A 20,964-nucleotide genomic window follows, 5' to 3' on the forward strand; every position below is an offset into this window, starting at 1 on the left:
TTTTTTTTTGGGGCTAAAAATTAAGTATCCCCAATCTTCTTGAAACTCTGGATTATGATAGAGGGCCATGAGACCTAGACCTGAGTGCAAAAATGGAGGGTCTAGACCCTTCCAGAGCTGAGATATGGAAACTCAAAATTTCGACCAGAAAAAAAAAACGACAGTGTTACCCCTTACGTTTTTTTGGGGGGGGCGAAAAATTAAGTATCCCCAATTTTCTCGAAACTCTGGATTATGATAGAGGGCCATGAGACTTAGACCTGAGTGCAAAAATGGAGGCTCTAGACTCTTCCAGAGCTGAGATATGGAAACTCAAAATTTCGACCAGAAAAAAAAACGACAGTGTTACCCCTTACGTTTTTTTTTTTTGGACGAAAAATTAAGTATCCCCAATCTTCTTGAAACTCTGGATTATGATAGAGGGCCATGAGACTTAGACCTGAGTGCAAAAATGGAGGCTCTAGACCCTTCCAGAGCTGAGATATGGAAACTCAAAATTTCGACCAGAAAAAAAAACGACAGTGTTACCCCTTACGTTTTTTTTTTTTTGGGTGAAAAATTAAGTATCCCCAATCTTCTTGAAACTCTGGATTATGATAGAGGGCCATGAGACTTAGACCTGAGTGCAAAAATGGAGGCTCTAAACCCTTCCAGAGCTGAGATATGGAAACTCAAAATTTCGACCAGAAAAAAAAACGACAGTGTTACCCCTTACGTTTTTTTGGGGGGGGCGAAAAATTAAGTATCCCCAATTTTCTCGAAACTCTGGATTATGATAGAGGGCCATGAGACTTAGACCTGAGTGCAAAAATGGAGGCTCTAGACCCTTCCAGAGCTGAGATATGGAAACTCAAAATTTCGACCAGAAAAAAAAACGACAGTGTTACCCCTTACGTTTTTTTTTGGGGGGCGAAAAATTAAGTATCCCCAATCGTCTTGAAACTCTGGATTATGACAGAGGGCCATGAGACTTAGACCTGAGTGCAAAAATGGAGGCTCTAGACCCTTCCAGAGCTGAGATATGGAAACTCAAAATTTCGACCAGAAAAAAAAAACGACAGTGTTACCCCTTACGTTTTTTTTTTGGGCGAAAAATTAAGTATCCCCAATCTTCTTGAAACTCTGGATTATGATAGAGGGACATGAGACTTAGACCTGAGTGCAAAAATGGAGGCTCTAGACCCTTCCAGAGCTGAGATATGGAAACTCAAAATTTCGACCAGAAAAAAAAAACGACAGTGTTACCCCTTACGTTTTTTTTTTTTTGGGTGAAAAATTAAGTATCCCCAATCTTCTTGAAACTCTGGATTATGATAGAGGGCCATGAGACTTAGACCTGAGTGCAAAAATGAAGGCTCTAGACCCTTCCAGAGCTGAGATATGGAAACTCAAAATTTCGACCAGAAAAAAAAACGACAGTGTTACCCCTTATGTTTTTTTTGGGGGGGCGAAAAATTAAGTATCCCCAATTTTCTCGAAACTCTGGATTATGATAGAGGGCCATGAGACTTAGACCTGAGTGCAAAAATGGAGGCTCTAGACCCTTCCAGAGCTGAGATATGGAAATTTAAAATTTCGACCAGAAAAAAAAACGACAGTGTTACCCCTTACGTTTTTTTTGGGGGGCTAAAAATTAAGTATCCCCAATCTGCTTGAAACTCTGGATTATGATAGAGGGCCATGAGACTTAGACCTGAGTGCAAAAATGCACGGTCTAGACCCTTCCAGAGCTGAGATATGGAAACTCAAAATTTCGACCAGAAAAAAAAACGACAGTGTTACCCCTTACGTTTTTTTTGGGGGGGCGAAAAATTAAGTATCCCCAATTTTCTCGAAACTCTGGATTATGATAGAGGGCCATGAGACTTAGACCTGAGTGCAAAAATGGAGGCTCTAGACTCTTCCAGAGCTGAGATATGGAAACTCAAAATTTCGACCAGAAAAAAAAACGACAGTGTTACCCCTTACGTTTTTTTTTTTTTGGATGAAAAATTAAGTATCCCCAATCTTCTTGAAACTCTGGATTATGATAGAGGGCCATGAGACTTAGACCTGAGTGCAAAAATGGAGGCTCTAGACCCTTCCAGAGCTGAGATATGGAAACTCAAAATTTCGACCAGAAAAAAAAACGACAGTGTTACCCCTTACGTTTTTTTTTTTGGGTGAAAAATTAAGTATCCCCAATCTTCTTGAAACTCTGGATTATGATAGAGGGCCATGAGACTTAGACCTGAGTGCAAAAATGGAGGCTCTAGACCCTTCCAGAGCTGAGATATGGAAACTCAAAATTTCGACCAGAAAAAAAAACGACAGTGTTACCCCTTACGTTTTTTTTGGGGGGGCGAAAAATTAAGTATCCCCAATTTTCTCGAAACTCTGGATTATGATAGAGGGCCATGAGACTTAGACCTGAGTGCAAAAATGGAGGCTCTAGACCCTTCCAGAGCTGAGATATGGAAACTCAAAATTTCGACCAGAAAAAAAAACGACAGTGTTACCCCTTACGTTTTTTTGGGGGGGCGAAAAATTAAGTATCCCCAATCGTCTTGAAACTCTGGATTATGACAGAGGGCCATGAGACTTAGACCTGAGTGCAAAAATGGAGGCTCTAGACCCTTCCAGAGCTGAGATATGGAAACTCAAAATTTCGACCAGAAAAAAAAAACGACAGTGTTACCCCTTACGTTTTTTTTTTTTTTGGGTAAAAAATTAAGTATCCCCAATCTTCTTGAAACTCTGGATTATGATAGAGGGCCATGAGACTTAGACCTGAGTGCAAAAATGGAGGCTCTAGACCCTTCCAGAGCTGAGATATGGAAACTCAAAATTTCGACCAGAAAAAAAAACGACAGTGTTACCCCTTACGTTTTTTTTGGGGGGGCGAAAAATTAAGTATCCCCAATTTTCTCGAAACTCTGGATTATGATAGAGGGCCATGAGACTTAGACCTGAGTGCAAAAATGGAGGCTCTAGACCCTTCCAGAGCTGAGATATGGAAATTTAAAATTTCGACCAGAAAAAAAAACGACAGTGTTGCCCCTTACGTTTTTTTTTTTGGGCGAAAAATTAAGTATCCCCAATCTTCTTGAAACTCTGGATTATGATAGAGGGACATGAGACTTAGACCTGAGTGCAAAAATGGAGGCTCTAGACCCTTCCAGAGCTGAGATATGGAAACTCAAAATTTCGACCAGAAAAAAAAACGACAGTGTTACCCCTTACGTTTTTTTTAGGGGGGCGAAAAATTAAGTATCCCCAATTTTCTCGAAACTCTGGATTATGATAGAGGGCCATGAGACTTAGACCTGAGTGCAAAAATGGAGGCTCTAGACCCTTCCAGAGCTGAGATATGGAAATTTAAAATTTCGACCAGAAAAAAAAACGACAGTGTTACCCCTTACGTTTTTTTTGGGGGGCTAAAAATTAAGTATCCCCAATCTGCTTGAAACTCTGGATTATGATAGAGGGCCATGAGACTTAGACCTGAGTGCAAAAATGGACGGTCTAGACCCTTCCAGAGCTGAGATATGGAAACTCAAAATTTCGACCAGAAAAAAAAACGACAGTGTTACCCCTTACGTTTTTTTTCGGGGGGCGAAAAATTAAGTATCCCCAATTTTCTCGAAACTCTGGATTATGATAGAGGGCCATGAGACTTAGACCTGAGTGCAAAAATGGAGGCTCTAGACTCTTCCAGAGCTGAGATATGGAAACTCAAAATTTCGACCAGAAAAAAAAACGACAGTGTTTCCCCTTACGTTTTTTTTTTTTTGGACGAAAAATTAAGTATCCCCAATCTTCTTGAAACTCTGGATTATGATAGAGGGCCATGAGACTTAGACCTGAGTGCAAAAATGGAGGCTCTAGACCCTTCCAGAGCTGAGATATGGAAACTCAAAATTTCGACCAGAAAAAAAAACGACAGTGTTACCCCTTACGTTTTTTTTTTTGGGTGAAAAATTAAGTATCCCCAATCTTCTTGAAACTCTGGATTATGATAGAGGGCCATGAGACTTAGACCTGAGTGCAAAAATGGAGGCTCTAGACCCTTCCAGAGCTGAGATATGGAAACTCAAAATTTCGACCAGAAAAAAAAACGACAGTGTTACCCCTTACGTTTTTTTTGGGGGGGCGAAAAATTAAGTATCCCCAATTTTCTCGAAACTCTGGATTATGATAGAGGGCCATGAGACTTAGACCTGAGTGCAAAAATGGAGGCTCTAGACCCTTCCAGAGCTGAGATATGGAAACTCAAAATTTCGACCAGAAAAAAAAACGACAGTGTTACCCCTTACGTTTTTTTTGGGGGGGCGAAAAATTAAGTATCCCCAATCTTCTTGAAACTCTGGATTATGATAGAGGGCCATGAGACTTAGACCTGAGTGCAAAAATGGAGGCTCTAGACCCTTCCAGAGCTGAGATATGGAAACTCAAAATTTCGACCAGAAAAAAAAACGACAGTGTTACCCCTTACGTTTTTTTTTGGGGGGCGAAAAATTAAGTATCCCCAATCTTCTTGAAACTCTGGATTATGATAAAGGGCCATGAGACTTAGACCTGAGTGCAAAAATGGAGGCTCTAGACCCTTCCAGAGCTGAGATATGGAAACTCAAAATTTCGACCAGAAAAAAAAAAAACGACAGTGTTACCCCTTACGTTTTTTTTGGGGGGGGGGCGAAAAATTAAGTATCCCCAATTTTCTCGAAACTCTAGATTATGATAGAGGGCCATGAGACTTAGACCTGAGTGCAAAAATGGAGGCTCTAGACCCTTCCAGAGCTGAGATATGGAAACTCAAAATTTTGACCAGAATAAAAAACGACAGTGTTACCCCTTACGTTTTTTTGGGGGGGGCGAAAAATTAAGTATCCCCAATTTTCTCGAAACTCTGGATTATGATAGAGGGTCATGAGACTTAGACCTGAGTGCAAAAATGGAGGCTCTAGACCCTTCCAGAGCTGAGATATGGAAACTCAAAATTTCGACCAGAAAAAAAACGACAGTGTTACCCCTTACGTTTTTTTTTGGGGGGGCGAAAAATTAAGTATCCCCAATTTTCTCAAAACTCTGGATTATGATAGAGGGCCATGAGACTTAGACCTGAGTGCAAAAATGGAGGCTCTAGACCCTTCCAGAGCTGAGATATGGAAACTCAAAATTTCGACCAGAAAAAAAAACGACAGTGTTACCCCTTACGTTTTTTTTTTTGGACGAAAAATTAAGTATCCCCAATCTTCTTGAAACTCTGGATTATGATAGAGGGCCATGAGACTTAGACCTGAGTGCAAAAATGGAGGCTCTAGACCCTTCCAGAGCTGAGATATGGAAACTCAAAATTTCGACCAGAAAAAAAAAACGACAGTGTTACCCCTTACGTTTTTTTTGGGGGGGCGAAAAATTAAGTATCCCCAATCTTCTTGAAACTCTGGATTATGATAAAGGGCCATGAGACTTAGACCTGAGTGCAAAAATGGAGGCTCTAGACCCTTCCAGAGCTGAGATATGGAAACTCAAAATTTCGACCAGAAAAAAAAAAAACGACAGTGTTACCCCTTACGTTTTTTTTGGGGGGGGGGCGAAAAATTAAGTATCCCCAATTTTCTCGAAACTCTAGATTATGATAGAGGGCCATGAGACTTAGACCTGAGTGCAAAAATGGAGGCTCTAGACCCTTCCAGAGCTGAGATATGGAAACTCAAAATTTTGACCAGAATAAAAAACGACAGTGTTACCCCTTACGTTTTTTTGGGGGGGGCGAAAAATTAAGTATCCCCAATTTTCTCGAAACTCTGGATTATGATAGAGGGTCATGAGACTTAGACCTGAGTGCAAAAATGGAGGCTCTAGACCCTTCCAGAGCTGAGATATGGAAACTCAAAATTTCGACCAGAAAAAAAAACGACAGTGTTACCCCTTACGTTTTTTTTTTGGGGGGGCGAAAAATTAAGTATCCCCAATTTTCTCAAAACTCTGGATTATGATAGAGGGCCATGAGACTTAGACCTGAGTGCAAAAATGGAGGCTCTAGACCCTTCCAGAGCTGAGATATGGAAACTCAAAATTTCGACCAGAAAAAAAAACGACAGTGTTACCCCTTACGTTTTTTTTTTTGGACGAAAAATTAAGTATCCCCAATCTTCTTGAAACTCTGGATTATGATAGAGGGCCATGAGACTTAGACCTGAGTGCAAAAATGGAGGCTCTAGACCCTTCCAGAGCTGAGATATGGAAACTCAAAATTTCGACCAGAAAAAAAAAACGACAGTGTTACCCCTTACGTTTTTTTTGGGGGGGCGAAAAATTAAGTATCCCCAATTTTCTCGAAACTCTGGATTATGATAGAGGGCCATGAGACTTAGACCTGAGTGCAAAAATGGAGGCTCTAGACCCTTCCAGAGCTGAGATATGGAAACTCAAAATTTCGACCAGAAAAAAAAAACGACAGTGTTACCCCTTACGGTTTTTTTTGGGGGGCTAAAAATTAAGTATCCCCAATTTTCTCAAAACTCTGGATTATGATAGAGGGTCATGAGACTTAGACCTGAGTGCAAAAATGGAGGCTCTAGACCCTTCCAGAGCTGAGATATGGAAACTCAAAATTTCGACCAGAAAAAAAAACGACAGTGTTACCCCTTACGTTTTTTTGGGGGGGGCGAAAAATTAAGTATCCCCAATTTTCTCGAAACTCTGGATTATGATAGAGGGCCATGAGACTTAGACCTGAGTGCAAAAATGGAGGCTCTAGACCCTTCCAGAGCTGAGATATGGAAACTCAAAATTTCGACCAGAAAAAAAAACGACAGTGTTACCCCTTACGTTTTTTTTTTGGACGAAAAATTAAGTATCCCCAATCTTCTTGAAACTCTGGATTATGATAGAGGGCCATGAGACTTAGACCTGAGTGCAAAAATGGAGGCTCTAGACCCTTCCAGAGCTGAGATATGGAAACTCAAAATTTCGACCAGAAAAAAAAACGACAGTGTTACCCCTTACGTTTTTTTTGGGGGGGGGCGAAAAATTAAGTATCCCCAATTTTCTCGAAACTCTGGATTATGATAGAGGGCCATGAGACTTAGACCTGAGTGCAAAAATGGAGGCTCTAGACCCTTCCAGAGCTGAGATATGGAAACTCAAAATTTCGACCAGAAAAAAAAAACGACAGTGTTACCCCTTACGGTTTTTTTGGGGGGGCTAAAAATTAAGTATCCCCAATCGTCTTGAAACTCTGGATTATGACAGAGGGCCATGAGACTTAGACCTGAGTGCAAAAATGGAGGCTCTAGACCCTTCCAGAGCTGAGATATGGAAACTCAAAATTTCGACCAGAAAAAAAAACGACAGTGTTACCCCTTACGTTTTTTTTTTTTGGGGTGAAAAATTAAGTATCCCCAATCTTCTTGAAACTCTGGATTATGATAGAGGGCCATGAGACTTAAACCTGAGTGCAAAAATGGAGGCTCTAGACCCTTCCAGAGCTGAGATATGGAAACTCAAAATTTCGACCAGAAAAAAAAACGACAGTGTTACCCCTTACGTTTTTTTTTTGGGGGTGAAAAATTAAGTATCCCCAATCTTCTTGAAACTCTGGATTATGATAGAGGGCCATGAGACGTAAACCTGAGTGCAAAAATGGAGGCTCTAGACCCTTCCAGAGCTGAGATATCGAAACTCAAAATTTTGACCCGAAAAAAAAAATGACAGTGGTACCCCTTTCGGGGTTTTTTTCGGGCGAAAAATTAAGTTTCTCCAATCCTCTCAAAACTCTGGATTATGATAGAGGGCCATGAGACTTAAACCTGAGTGCAAAAATGGAGTCTCTAGACCCTTCCAGAGCTGAGATCCCACGTAGCATTTATCCCACTTTTTTTTATAATGGCCTACATGCTAAGTGGGATGTCCATATCTCAGCTCTGGAAGGGTCTAGAGCATGGTTCACCAATCTCGGTCCTGGAGCCACTGTCCCTGCAGAGTTTAGCTCCAACCCTGATCAAACACACCTGAGCAAGCTAATCAAAGTCTTCAGAAACACTAGAAACTCACAGGAAGGCGTGTTTGAGGGCCATGAGCCTTAGACCTGAGTGCAAAAATGGAGGCTCTAACCCTCCCAGAGCTGAGATTTGGACATCCCACATAGCATTTATGCCATTATAAAAATAGTGGGTTTGTGGACTGTAGAATTATGGGATGGTGCTTGGTGCCACAGACTCAGGGGCCCCCCCCTGAGTGCAGTAAAATACAATACAATTGTTATAATACAATCTGCCTACCTGTTAAGCATATGCAAACTTTTACTGAGTTCAAACATTTGATGATGGAGGCCTTCCATCTAGGGCAGGCATTTCATCACGTTTAAGTGAAATGTTGCAGTTTCAAATATTCAGTGTTAATTAGATTATTGAATGTTTTTCTTTCATGGTTTTTCAAGTACAATTCATATACATTCAGACTCATGGTTTTCATAGTTCAAGTACAATGCATATACATTCAAACAAATAATAAAAGATTTGCACAAGTATTTTATCCATTATTTCATTTTTTTGTTGAGTCCAGTTTGTATCTGTTTACCCCAACCCAAATTATACTTCAAAAAGCATTTCCATATGGGTATTGCACCATTACAATGTTTGTCAGAAAGATTCACTCTTTCACTGCGTTCTTTCCTGCTTCCATGTGGTTGTGTCAGATTGACAGAAGTCCAATAAATACAAAATCTTTGGAAGCAAAATACAGCATTGTGGCATTACTTTGGTTTCAATCACTTCACTGAATTGAATGGAAGGTGGACTATAAGGTGCCTGGATACAATCATGAATTATTAAAAGCCTTTTAGTCCTCTGATTGGCACAGACATGACTGTCAATGATGGTGAAGTAGGTACAATGCATGTGTGAGTGTGGACAAATAAATGTCTCTTCCAAAATTATTTAAACGAGAAAGGGGATCAATGGCAAGGCGTAGAGTTTCAATGTCCTCTGTCTTCAATGGACATTCCATGTCTGGCACTGTAACGCCCGTGTTGGCAGAGTTATGAGAGAGCCCTGAGCTCTCCCAATCAATATCCTCAATTTGAATTCCCTAAAACCATCAGAAGATAGTATTATCAGTATATAGATTGAAAAAAATCATTTAAAGGCGGACAACAATGTTATTAGCATTATCACTCAACTGCCACATCTTCCTCTGGCTCGCGGATGGGGTGCTGCAGCATCCCGAGCTCCCACAGCTGGTTTGGGGTAAGGAAGCCCTCTGTCCTGATAGGATGAGCGTTCCATCCAGCAGAAAGCCTTGGGAGGAAGGTGTACTGAGCACAGAAGAGATGGAGATTATCCGAGATGTCAAGGGATCCATCTTCCTCCAGGCTGTGTAATACGTCATAGTAAACATAAGTAACTTCTTTCCAGACGTTCGATTCTACAATTCGTAAATAGAAAAGTTCCCCATGGGTCAATCAAACAATGTACAAGAATAGCCAAACAGCAATTCAACTGGAGTAAATATCACACTGAAGAGCACACCAACGACAACAAGACATGTCATGTACCTACTTGATCTTGGGGGTCATCTGATAATCATTTCAAAAGGAATAATTCACCTCTGGTTGTGCACACTTGTAAAGCTTCCATGTCCTGTGCCTCTAATAGTGAACATCATCTGGGCAATGCTGACATTTTCAACACCCTGGTCACCTCTTACTCTGCAACTCATCAGATTGTGAAATTAGTATCCATCCAGCTGAATCAACAAAACTTTACTAAAAATACTGGATCAGTTCCTCACACAGGTTCATGAAAACTAAATGCAGCACTGAATAAATCCTGATAAGTTCATGTTTCACAAACAGCTGACAAATCATTAATATTGCTTAAACTATACTACAAGAACAGCATTACTGTTAAAATTTCTTTATGATAAAATAATTTATTGTTCTGATATACGTTCACATTACACAAGAGGGGTAAATAGCCGACAGATTTCTTTACCCCTACCTAAATCTGACCATATGAAGAGGACTGTGTTTTCAGTGTTCGTGAAATCAAGGAAAAAACTGGTTTTTAAAAAAAGACTTAGACTGTATTTGTTTTCACAATTATAATATTGTTAGGATTGGTTGAGTGAGGTTGTATTATGTGTTATGTTGTTCTTTATTATTTTTTACCTCAATTAGTACTTCTTGTATTGTTACTTTTTCTTTTTCTTTTTATACGTGTATTTTATATATTAAATATTTGTGAGTAATTGTGATTGTAATTATTGCCTTTTGATATATTGTTTGGACCCCAGGAAGACTAGCTGTCGTCTAGGCGTCAGCTAATGGGGATCCTTTTAAATAAACAAATAAACAGCATTACTCACTTATTAGGCAATCCAAATCTTCTCACTCCATCCAGAAAAAACTGAAGCGCAGTACTCGCTGTGTTGTTGGACCCTGCATTGAGAGGTACACGATCTAAAGGGTGGAGAACAGACATGAGTAATACTAATAATAGTTATGGGATGGTTGTCATAACATGGATTTGAACAAAAAAATATGGATTATACCAGCAATATTTTCATGAGTATGTACTTTGATACAGTGCATTAAAGGGGTGAAGAACTGAAAAAACAAATTTTTCTTGACCTTTTGACATCTAAGAGGTCATCATATTATAAGAATATCCTGTGAACTGAAAAAGTCCTTGTTAGTCCAACAAAAGCTTTTATTGACACCAGGCTCAGCAAACGACTCGTTTTTCAAAGTGGGGAACTATGACGACGAACAGGATAAAACCCCGCAGAAGAAGATCAACACCTACTTCAAGACGGCCGGTTTAGCCCCGCCCACCGATTTGCGCATTACACGCATAGCTAAATAACATAGATGCCTTTTACGGTCAAAATTTCGTGCGAAAAAATAATTTTCTCCAATCTTCTTGAAACTCTGGATTCTGATAGAGAGCCATGGGACTTAGACCTGAGTGCAAAAATGGAGGCTCTAGACCCTTCCAGAGCTGAGATATCGAAACTCAAAATTTCGACCCGAAAAAAAAACGACAGTGGTACCCCTTTCGTTTTTTTTTTCAGGCGAAAAATGAAGTTTCTCCAATCCTCTCAAAACTCTGGATACTGATAGAGGGCCATGGGACTTAGACCTGAGTGCAAAAATGGAGGCTCTAGACCCTTCCAGAGCTGAGATATTGAGATCCCACGTAGCATTTATCCCACTATTTTTATAATGGCGTACATGCTAAGTGGGATGTCCATATCTCAGCTCTGGAAGGGTCTAGAGCCTCCATTTTCTCAGTCCCATGGCCCTCTATCAGAATGGAAACAGGACTGCATGGATAAACTTTTTTTTCATGACGTTGCAGCTGATGAGGTAAAACCGTCTGTTTGCTTCATTTCACTGAGGATTGTTTTGTAAACAAGACTGGATTTGCAGACCGATTGGTGCTGTGCCGTCTATATTGGATCTGACAGGAATTGTGCAACACACGGACTCTGGGTCGAACATGTATGGGCGAATTATTCCGGTTGCCATTTTACAACATTGGAGTTTTCAAAACAGTTTTCCCCACATACAAACTCATTTTAATGCAAAACGGTTATCCACTCACAGCAGTGGGCGATTACTTCCAGGTCTTTAGTGCGAGCGCGAAAAAATCGAGTGTTTCTGAGCTGGGCTGAAAACTAGGGTAGAAAATAGCTTATTACTTATTCGTTTTGACGTTTTTGAATGCAAAAACCAAGCGAACGTCATAATTTCACCTCAGACAACAATATAATAAAATTTAAAAAGCCAGTTCATGACCCCTTTAATCCATTGGTGGGAAGACAGATGCTTGGAGGGATATCACAAATCTCACTAAAATGCTACAAAATCTTGACATTTTTATATTGACTAAATTGTGCTAAGATTCTGTTACCTCTCTCCACACTCGCTTGCATGTTCCTCCAGGTCATCGGGAGGAAAATTACGGCCACAGATTGGTCTGCATCTGCAACTGGAATCACTTAAATGTTTAACATTAAAAGGTGGAGACAATCATACCTCAAAAATAAACACTCCACATCACAACATACCTCTGTCTTTGTGGACACGAAAAACACATCTTCCTCCGTAGGCTGTCAGGAGGAATAACAAAATTGAAAAAGAAATTGTGACATCATTGCATATATGTGTTGTTACTCATCATTCAACAGATGTTTTTGCATAAACTGTTCATTAATTGACACAGCCTCATACCTTAAATCCACATCACATCAGGTGGAACTGGCCACTATACAAGTTATCACAAAATTCAACTGTAATGTTAAGACATTGTATTCATAATGGTCTCCCAACATTATCCATACACACCTCCAGTGGATAAGTATCTGAGGGCTTGCATGTTTCAACATGCAGCGCTAGGATTTGCAATGGATAGCTGGTGTGAAAGGAGTGGCACATTGCCTTTGGCATACTAGAGAAGGACCTGGAGTCAGGAGGCAGTGGTTGAGTGTGTAGTTCCCCCTGTATCGGAGCAATATATAGCCGGACACCCTTTCCGCCTATACTTGCAGTCTTCAGCATTAGCCCAGTATTTCCACTGTCCCCAGCAGACACCATATATAGTTTTCTAGAACCCCACCCTCTTAACAAGAAAAGTTATTTAATAGTTGAACTCTATTGAAATGTGACAGTACTCATCACTCAAGATATTGATTCAAATTATTTTATACCAAGATTAGATTGGCTAAGGGTAAGTTCTATGTACCTGCTCCCAGACACACTTTCCAGCTTTGGATAAAGATCTTTGAGGGTTGAACATACCTTCAAGAGTAATATAAATCAATCATACCATCATATTGACAAACAAACATTGGTTTTGATAGTGGACTATATTCAAATGACAAAAAAAAGAAAAAAATTAGTTGCCTCACCTCATCATGGGTGTAATTCTCTGGTATCAGCGTGGCCATGCGTCCCAAACCAGCTTGCAGATGGAAAACTTCTTCACTGTCTTTGGGAGTGTGCTCAACAATTTTGGGTAAGAGATAATATGGAACTTCTATCTCTTTGACTGGTGTGGAGTGGTTGGAAGGCCCTTGAACGCGCCGGCGCTTTCCCCTGGCTACAAAAAAGGCAGGAAAAGATCTGTGATGACAATTTGTTGACTTGACATTACACAATACAAATACACATTTCACTAGCTATAGTTTGAGAATTTAAATTGATGAATGTAACGGACGAGTCAGTCTGACAAAGAAACCAAATAAAGAACCTTGTCATTTCTGTGTGGAGTTCTTTCCTGACTCCTTCTTCCCTGTCTGCTAGAATGACATGCCGTGTTCAGGAGATGCATCACATTATTTTATACATGTTAATCTGGGTGTGTGTGTGTGTGTTATCTTATTTGTTGCGAAACTAGACAACACCTTGGAGTCTCTGGGCCAATAGCTTGTTTTCACGTGACGTCACGCCACTCCGTTGCCATGGCGCGAAACACAGATGGAGGGCAGGAAGTGATTTCTATATTTAGGAAGCACTATAACACACTCAAAATGCCTACGTTTTGCGTCGTTTATATTTGCTCAATCGATCAAACCACGTGGAGTTTTTATAGTGTGACAAAATTTGTTGTTCATAAGGTGGGAAAATACAAGAAATTGAAAGAAAAACACTGGGGAAAAATGCCTTGCAAACCTACGTCTGCGGTCGGGAGGAGCCGAATGGGAAAATGCCTGTGTGTGTGTGTGCAGTGATCACTTCCTCAAATGTGAGTTAATACATTATTTATGTGGCTTATAATTACATTATTCAGGTGTTTAAATACACTTATGTGGCTTTTTGTGTAACGTACCAGTTTCCGAACTTTGTAAAGTCAAAGTATGTCTGTAAGACGAGTTAGTTGCTGATATCTACAGCCTCCATGGTAGGCAAATCTCTCAATTCAGTTGAAAATCGGTCCTCTTCATAACGGGTCACGTCCAACATACGTTTCGATTTTCTGTTTATATATTTCTCTTGTAATAGCGTCTAAAGTAGTACAGTACGGATTTTCCTCCATTGCGCTCATCACTCCTTGCCCTCCATCTGCATTCCGCGCGTCAACACAATCACGTGACTGCAAACCACCTATTTGATGTTGGGCACTGGGCCCAACAGGACCAGAGGAAGGTGTTGCATTTGTGAGCAAATTTAGGAGGTGTCTTGCTGAATTGACTACTTCTGAGTTGTCTCCCTGTCAAAAGTATACAAATTCAGCAGTAGGTTGGAAAAGCTATTCAATACATCAACTTAATAACCCATAAAACAATATAAATAACTTAAATATTACCAAATCAAAAATTACAAAGTGGGATGTTTTCCATATTCCAAAGAAAATATATTGAAAAAAAAGTTAATCAAGTAAATGGCCAGCTATATCAATATAAAACAAAATATTAATAAAATAGGCACTATATAGACCACAATACCATATGCACTATTGAATTTAATTAATTAAACATCCAGCTTTCTTTCGAAGTGTAAATGTGCTATTTTTGTGTTTTTTGTGTGTGTGTGTGTGCTGTTGTGCAAGTCAAACGGTGCTATTTTTGTGCTAGTCAAACGGAATTAGCTAACTTATGTATTCAACTCAAATGAACAGGGCTAGTGCTGCTATGGTGTACAGTAATTGCCCTGAAGTTTATGGCCTTACATTATGCCATAGACATATACACTAGACCTCACCTTGGATACGGCAGTTCATTGGAACGAATGCGTCAATAGAGCCGCCATCTTGAAACAGGGGAGCCCCTCCACTTGAATGCATCAGCGTCAATGTAGTAGACAGGTCTAACGCAAATAAAATCACCATAAATCATCATGAATGCGATTTTTCTTGTTTTTTTGGTTTGTTCCAACGGTCAGACATGTATTTATCATTGATTCCAGAAAGAATTTTTTTTTTTTTTTTTTTTAAACATTCTTCCTAGTTCAGATTTCATCCGTGAACATCATACGCTGCACAAAAGTCCGCCACCATCAATGAATTCGAAGTAAAGGCAGAGATGGCAGCGTTACCTACAGTCGGTTGGTCTGGGAACGCCCCCGGGAACGCCCCGTCACGTGGTGTGAATTTAGCCCGTGGGGGAAAACATTGCCTTGGCGCTCATTGAAATACATGGGACAATCATGCCGAAGGGTTGCGGTGTCGTTTTCTGTACCACCAATAAACAAACAAATTATAAATTGAAGTTCTACAGCCTTTCTTACATACATACAGAACCGGATAGGAGGACAAAATGGCAAAATTAATCATATCTTATTAGATTACTATGAGTAGAGGTCCGTGTGATATAGTAGTAGATGTTTAACTCGTATTAGGCAGTGGGCCAGATTTGTCTGACGTTACATCCCTTACGAAAAAGAACTATAGTAATCCTATGGCTATTAGCATTCTATAGTAGTGTATAATACTTCTGTGATGTTCATTAATACCTATACTTCTAGGCTATGTCCCAAAATACTATAGTATTCCTATAGGATTAACGTTACTATAATATTTTGTCCTAAAATACTACAAGATTCCTTTAGTTGTTTTTCATAAGGGATGTTATTAGCGTTATCAGCTGAAGGTTATCAGACTGCAGTCTGTGAGAATTCGGATAACTGTCAGCAAAGTCCCTCTGCAACTTCGTAGCGACTACTAATGATCACCGTTTTACAAAAGGATTAATAGTTTGGAGTGAAGCATACGTACAATTGGTAAGTGACATGGTTTTATGGACTTATAGTAACTTATACGCAAGTTGATTGAGTTACAGGCTTGTGTTACCGGTATAGTAGCTTCCGCGATGTCTTACCTGAAGATTCAACCAGATATAATAGTCTGGAAACGACACCTCCGGCCATTTGGTTGGGTCATTGACCCGGTTTTTAATTAAATAAGGGCAATCATAACCTATTACAGTTAATTTTGCAATGTACCGTTGCCGGTCGGCAGGCATAAATGACTCGCAATATGACATTTTTGTCATTCAAATACATAGGATGGTCGCGCTGCTTTCCCCCACGCCGATCACGCCCCCCAACTATGACGCGTTGCCGACTGTATCTATGACAAGACCCCTGTTCCAAGATGGCGGCGGTTTTGACGCATGCTTAGAACCCCCAGGTGAGGTCTAGTGTATATGTCTATGACATTATGCTAGCACCTGCAAAACACAGCGACACATAACTTACACGCTTACTACTACTACTCTCTCTCTCTCTCTGTAAGCAGTAACGTTAATGACAACCACGAGGAGAAGTTATCGGGGGGAAAAAAATCACACTGAAGACATGACCAGTCTTGGCGGCGGCTAACACCAGCTACGTTTGCAACAACATTTTCACTGGAGGAAGAGGCAAACGCTTAGAAATAATAAACACCGGGCAAAAATGTTGTTACCAGAGCTAGTAGGCTACGGCTACCATAACAACGTGGGATTATAGCTACTGTGTTAGCAACGTCGGGAGAAAGATTTAATTTCCCCCGTTTCTACAAACTAGCTATAATATTAACAACAGTTAAACAAAAGATCGTAAAAAATGTCATTACCGCATTTGTCCCAGCCGAATCCATAGTGTTGGTCAGTGGTCAGGCCAGTCGGCAAGTGAAGCGAAGTCAGGCAAACACTTCTTGTTTGTTTCATGGCGGGTAATATACTGTGCTCCAAAACATTGGTGCTGATTGGCCAAAGAGGAGTCACATGGCTCTGCTGTGCGCCAATGAACGCTATCTATCGATCTGCGCTCGCTTCATCCTCCAACTACCCGAATGTCTGTTTCAGTAACTTTCTTTTACTGTCTATGAGTAACTTGAAATTGAATTTGAGAACTGAATGTGAAGATATAGAGAGAGTTTAATTTTCAGTGAGGATCACATTTTATTGGACTTCAGTTCCAAACAAATAAATTCAATTTCAAATTATACAATTCAGATTCAGTTTTTGAATAAATTCAATTTTAATAAAACGATACAGTTTCAAATTATGTGATTTAAATTCAGTTTTTCAATACAATTATTCAAGTTTAGCCATTCAAATTCAAATATAAATGGTTCAAATTCAGTTTCTGGTGGCAATCCAGACAGATGGTCCCGTTAATGTCTGAATTCTGGACCTGTATTAGTCCTTGTTGTCCTTGCTGAGGCCTGACAGCAAAAGATCTTTTAGGAAGGGGAAGACGTTGTTGATCAGGCAGGTGAAATAGTGGAACCAGGGGTAGTAGGCCTCTTTCTGACGGGACGCCCCGGCTTTGATGATGCTCAGAGCCGCTTCACTCGCTGGATAGGCTGTCATCGTGCTGAATCCTCTGAGAGAGATTCAAAAGAGAACAGTTATGGGGATTCTCATGAAAACACGTCCAGATCATTTTCATAATTTATCAGAATTACGACTTTATATCTCAATATTTGCGACTTTATTTCTCACAATTGCGACTTCATTTATCAGAATTGCGACTTTAAATCTCGCAATTGTTACTTTATTTATCAGAATTGCAACTTTATATCTCGCAATTGCGACTTTATTTCTCAGAATTCCGACTTTATTTCTCAGAATTGTGACTTTATATCTCATAATTGCGACGATCAGAATTGCGACTTTATCAGAATTACGACTTTATATCTCATAATTGCGACTTTATTTCTCGCAATTGTGACTTTATTTCTCAGAATTGCGACTTTATATCTCACAATTGTGACTATCTGAATTGCAACTTTATCAGAATTACGACTTTATATCTCATAATTGCAACTTTATTTCTCGCAATTGCGACTTTATTTCTCACAATTACGACTTTATATCTCACAATTGCGACTTTATTTCTCACAATTGCGATTTTATATCTCACAATTGCGACTATTTATCAGAATTACGCCTTTATATCTCGCAATTGTGAGAGAAAAATTCACAATTATTATTATTATTATTTTTTTTTTTTTCAGTGGCAGAAACAAGCTTCCATAGCTATGGATTAAAAGCATCAGCCAAATACAATAGTGGGCAAAAGTGATGTTTGAGGGGGGGGGTCTTTATGACGCTACAAGTGAACCATAAAAATATTAGGAACACACTAAACTTAGTTAAGGCATTTATCTGACTAAATTATTTGGAAAAATGCAAACTACAGCTACAGGTTTGATTTTACTATGCCTATTAAAAAAAAAAACAAATTCACTTTAACATAATCAGTCATTACTATTTCATTGGTTCTCTCTTGGTTTTCCATGTGGTCATAATTTGTAAGACAGCCAGGCCAAAAATGACGTCTGCATTAATTTGGGATGTTTTATTGCGGTATCACAACTAAAACAGTCAACCCGAGCTATGCAATATGCTGACAAAATCTAAACTATTTTTAGGGTGAAGATGCTAATTTTCCAAAAGTGGCCGAACTCCACTTTTGGCTACTATTCTATGTTGTACAATTACTGTGTGCGTTTGTGTGTGTGTGTGTGTATACACTGCCATTGCAAAAGTTTGCGGGATTTTTTAAAGAAATGAATACTTTTATTCAGCATGGATGCATTAAAAATGACAGTAAAGACATTTATAGTCACATATCATCATATCAGAATGATTTCTGGAGGATCATGTGACACTGAAGACTGGAGTAATGAGTAGTAAGAAGTGAGCAGAATGTTACGCATGTTCAGTTTTGTATTTTTGAAAAAAATCATGTTCATGTGTGGTTAGAACAAAATGATAAAAATTGAGTCACTGAAATGGGGCCTTTAGACACATACTAAACATTTGCAAATTGACAGCTGAAAATGTGCTTCGGTTGTGTCAGAGTGTGTGAAGTTGCTAGAATGATTATTCATGATCCATGAATAGATCACCAAAGTAACAAGATGAATGTGCTGAGGACAAACTGCAAATGAATTCATAACCGGCTTCCTGAAATATCTTGAGTGATGCACAGAAAAGATTGGAAACATTGATTGCATTTTGGACCTCACCAATGTCGACAGAACAAACATTTAAAAAAAAATAAAAACTGTAACACTTTACAATAAGGTTTGTTTAGTTAACATTAGCTGATGCATTACCTAACATTTATCTATCAAATGTAACTTTTGATTTGAATGTATTGGTAAATGTTGAAATTAACATCAAGAAAAATAAATGTTTTTCAAGTATTTTCCATAGTTTATGTTAAGTAATGCATTTAACTATTGTTAACTAATGAAACCTTTTTGCAAAGTGTTACTAAAAAAACTTGAACTAGTCATTTTAAACACACACAAACTGCACATTTTTTCTTAGTCTTATTGTGATCAATTGAGCTGAAATGTTTAATATATTAATCATTGTAAATATATAATAGAAATAAAATATTTTGCATATAAATAAATCATTCTTACCATTTTAAAGAAAAGATATCCCATAAAAAAGTACATAATGATTATTAAAATAAAAACTCTCGTGAAAATTGCCATTGACCTGATGTAACATTTAAGAAGAATGTATTAAACATTAAACTGTTTGCTATATGATAGAAAGTTGAATCAAGAAAATGGTTGCAAGATCCAAACCAATTCTAAATTACTTGATGAAGGTGATAATCAATCAAAGAGTCGTTTTCTTAAAGTTTGCAGTATCAGAAGAGCTAGATTTAGTCAGTCATCAGTTGTGTCTGTAGTGAAACTAACCTGATCTTCCTCATGGCCGACTCTGTGTCGATCAGTCCGAGGATCATGATGGACACTGACACGTTGCTCTTCTGCATTGCCAGTTCACTCTGCATCGCCCCGAAGAATCCGTTCATCGCAAACTTAGTGGAGGTGTACGGAGCCACGAACGGACTCGCCAACTTACCTGAATCAGAGAGGACAACAGCGTGGACCTTTAGTCCTTTATAACTGCAACAAACACTTTACACAGAGAAAATTAATGATTGTGTACCAAATCCAGTAGCAGCCTTTGCTGTGTTTCAACAGTTTTACTTTAAAATTTATAAAAATGCCCAAAAATTCAAAATATGGGACATTTTTGTCTCTGTGCGAGTCTTATTTTTAATATAAAGGATGGTTAAGCAATACCACACAAGCTAAAGTTCAACACGTTTGCAAATGTCATATTGATTTTATACAACATGAAGTTACTATAAGGTGACATTTAAAGGGATGCCACATTTTTTCATAGTAAACTGTTATTCCCTTAACTAAGACGAGTTGAAGTAATTGCCGATAAAAAGTAATTGCCGTTTCAATTCTTTTGTCTGTCATTTTTTTCTCATTTGTTGGGGTTTAGACGGGGGAGATACCATGTATTTCGGACAATACAATCCGAATTGTAAAGGCTGTCTCATCCCAAATTATAGTGTTTCCGGTGTACTTGTACTTGTTACCTCTCAGCAGATTACTTTCAATGTAGAACATAATTGAAATGTAGATATAAGCCTATGAAAGACCAAAGAGCTTTAGATTTAGAACAGCAGTGTTTACATGGTATATCCCAAAAAAAATATTATTATGAAAGAAGTGTTTGCCATTTGATGCAAATGCTTCATTCTGGCATTTTGAATGCAGTGTTGCATTTTGCATTTTGTGTGTGCAGTTTTGAGAATTGTGTGTAAAAGAAGACTTAGTTTTGAAAACTAAGCAGTTAGTAAAAACTGTAACTAGATTAATATTAACTAAACTTGCACCAACAAAGTTAGACTCACCTGCCATTGAGGAAACTACTATGATGGATCCAGCGGATGTCTCCAGCGCAGGAAGAGCTGCTGCTGTCATCTGTGTGTAACTCACAAAATTCACCTGCAGCGAGTCAGATCAGTGTGAACAGAGAACGCAGAAACACACACATTGCAACAAAAGCCATTCTCTCGGTGTTCGACCTGCATGAGTGACCTGACGTGGTCTGCGTCTCTGTTCCAGAACTCTACGTTAGTGTCTCCAACATGATTCAACACTAGAAAGTCCAGTCCACCTGCGGGACAGACACACACGACATGCAGTCAATCGTTAT

The 20,964-nt window shown here is 39.1% G+C and overlaps 2 protein-coding genes across 11 annotated transcripts in view; both read right to left on the reverse strand.

Annotated features, from left to right (window-relative positions):
- Nucleotides 1-8,462: 8,462 nt before the first annotated feature.
- On the reverse strand, nt 8,463-16,830 carry LOC148981511 (uncharacterized). 9 transcript variants are annotated; one of them, XM_089131536.1, is made up of 10 exons: nt 16,545-16,830; nt 12,901-13,091; nt 12,735-12,790; nt 12,224-12,611; nt 12,061-12,102; nt 11,904-11,981; nt 10,354-10,447; nt 9,593-9,694; nt 9,167-9,411; nt 8,463-9,075 (listed from the first exon to the last, which is right to left on the reverse strand). In XM_089131536.1, the coding sequence occupies exons 1-4, from the start codon at nt 16,636-16,638 to the stop codon at nt 12,305-12,307; spliced, it is 648 nt and encodes a 215-aa protein (XP_088987662.1). In that variant the 5' UTR covers nt 16,639-16,830; the 3' UTR covers nt 8,463-9,075; nt 9,167-9,411; nt 9,593-9,694; nt 10,354-10,447; nt 11,904-11,981; nt 12,061-12,102; nt 12,224-12,304. The 9 variants fall into 9 exon arrangements, with proteins under 9 accessions (XP_088987662.1, XP_088987664.1, XP_088987669.1 ...); XM_089131538.1 differs by having other exon boundaries at nt 9,167-9,359; nt 12,224-12,790; XM_089131543.1 differs by lacking the exons at nt 12,224-12,611; nt 12,735-12,790 and adding an exon at nt 14,693-14,797 and having other exon boundaries at nt 11,904-11,975.
- Nucleotides 16,831-16,932: 102 nt separating this feature from the next.
- The window catches only part of hsd11b1lb (hydroxysteroid (11-beta) dehydrogenase 1-like b), a 178,975-nt gene continuing 174,943 nt past the window's right edge, over nt 16,933-20,964 (reverse strand). For both annotated transcript variants that reach the window (XM_089131535.1, XM_039689944.2), the window contains exons 4-7: nt 20,834-20,925; nt 20,660-20,753; nt 19,644-19,809; nt 16,933-17,299 (exon numbers count right to left, since the gene is read on the reverse strand). In XM_089131535.1, coding sequence (XP_088987661.1) covers nt 17,113-17,299; nt 19,644-19,809; nt 20,660-20,753; nt 20,834-20,925 — 539 coding nt within the window. In that variant the 3' untranslated portion in view covers nt 16,933-17,112. The remainder of the gene's footprint in view (nt 17,300-19,643; nt 19,810-20,659; nt 20,754-20,833; nt 20,926-20,964) is intronic.

The sequence above is a fragment of the Pimephales promelas genome, chromosome 5, assembly GCF_988280905.1.
Source record: "Pimephales promelas chromosome 5, fPimPro1.hap1.1, whole genome shotgun sequence".
In the NCBI taxonomy this organism is placed as follows: domain Eukaryota; kingdom Metazoa; phylum Chordata; class Actinopteri; order Cypriniformes; family Leuciscidae; genus Pimephales; species Pimephales promelas.

What these genes read in the sequence shown, in the direction of transcription:
- LOC148981511 (XM_089131536.1), bottom strand. Translation starts at nt 16,638, where the DNA reads ATGAAACAAACAAGAAGTGTTTGCCTGACTTCGCTTCACTTGCCGACT. An exon ending in ATTCGGCTGGGACAAATGCG is followed by an intron (nt 13,092 to 16,544) that starts GTAATGACATTT and finishes CCTTTTTTGTAG; the next exon opens with CCAGGGGAAAGCGCCGGCGC. An exon ending in AGAATTACACCCATGATGAG is followed by an intron (nt 12,791 to 12,900) that starts GTGAGGCAACTA and finishes TTACTCTTGAAG; the next exon opens with GTATGTTCAACCCTCAAAGA.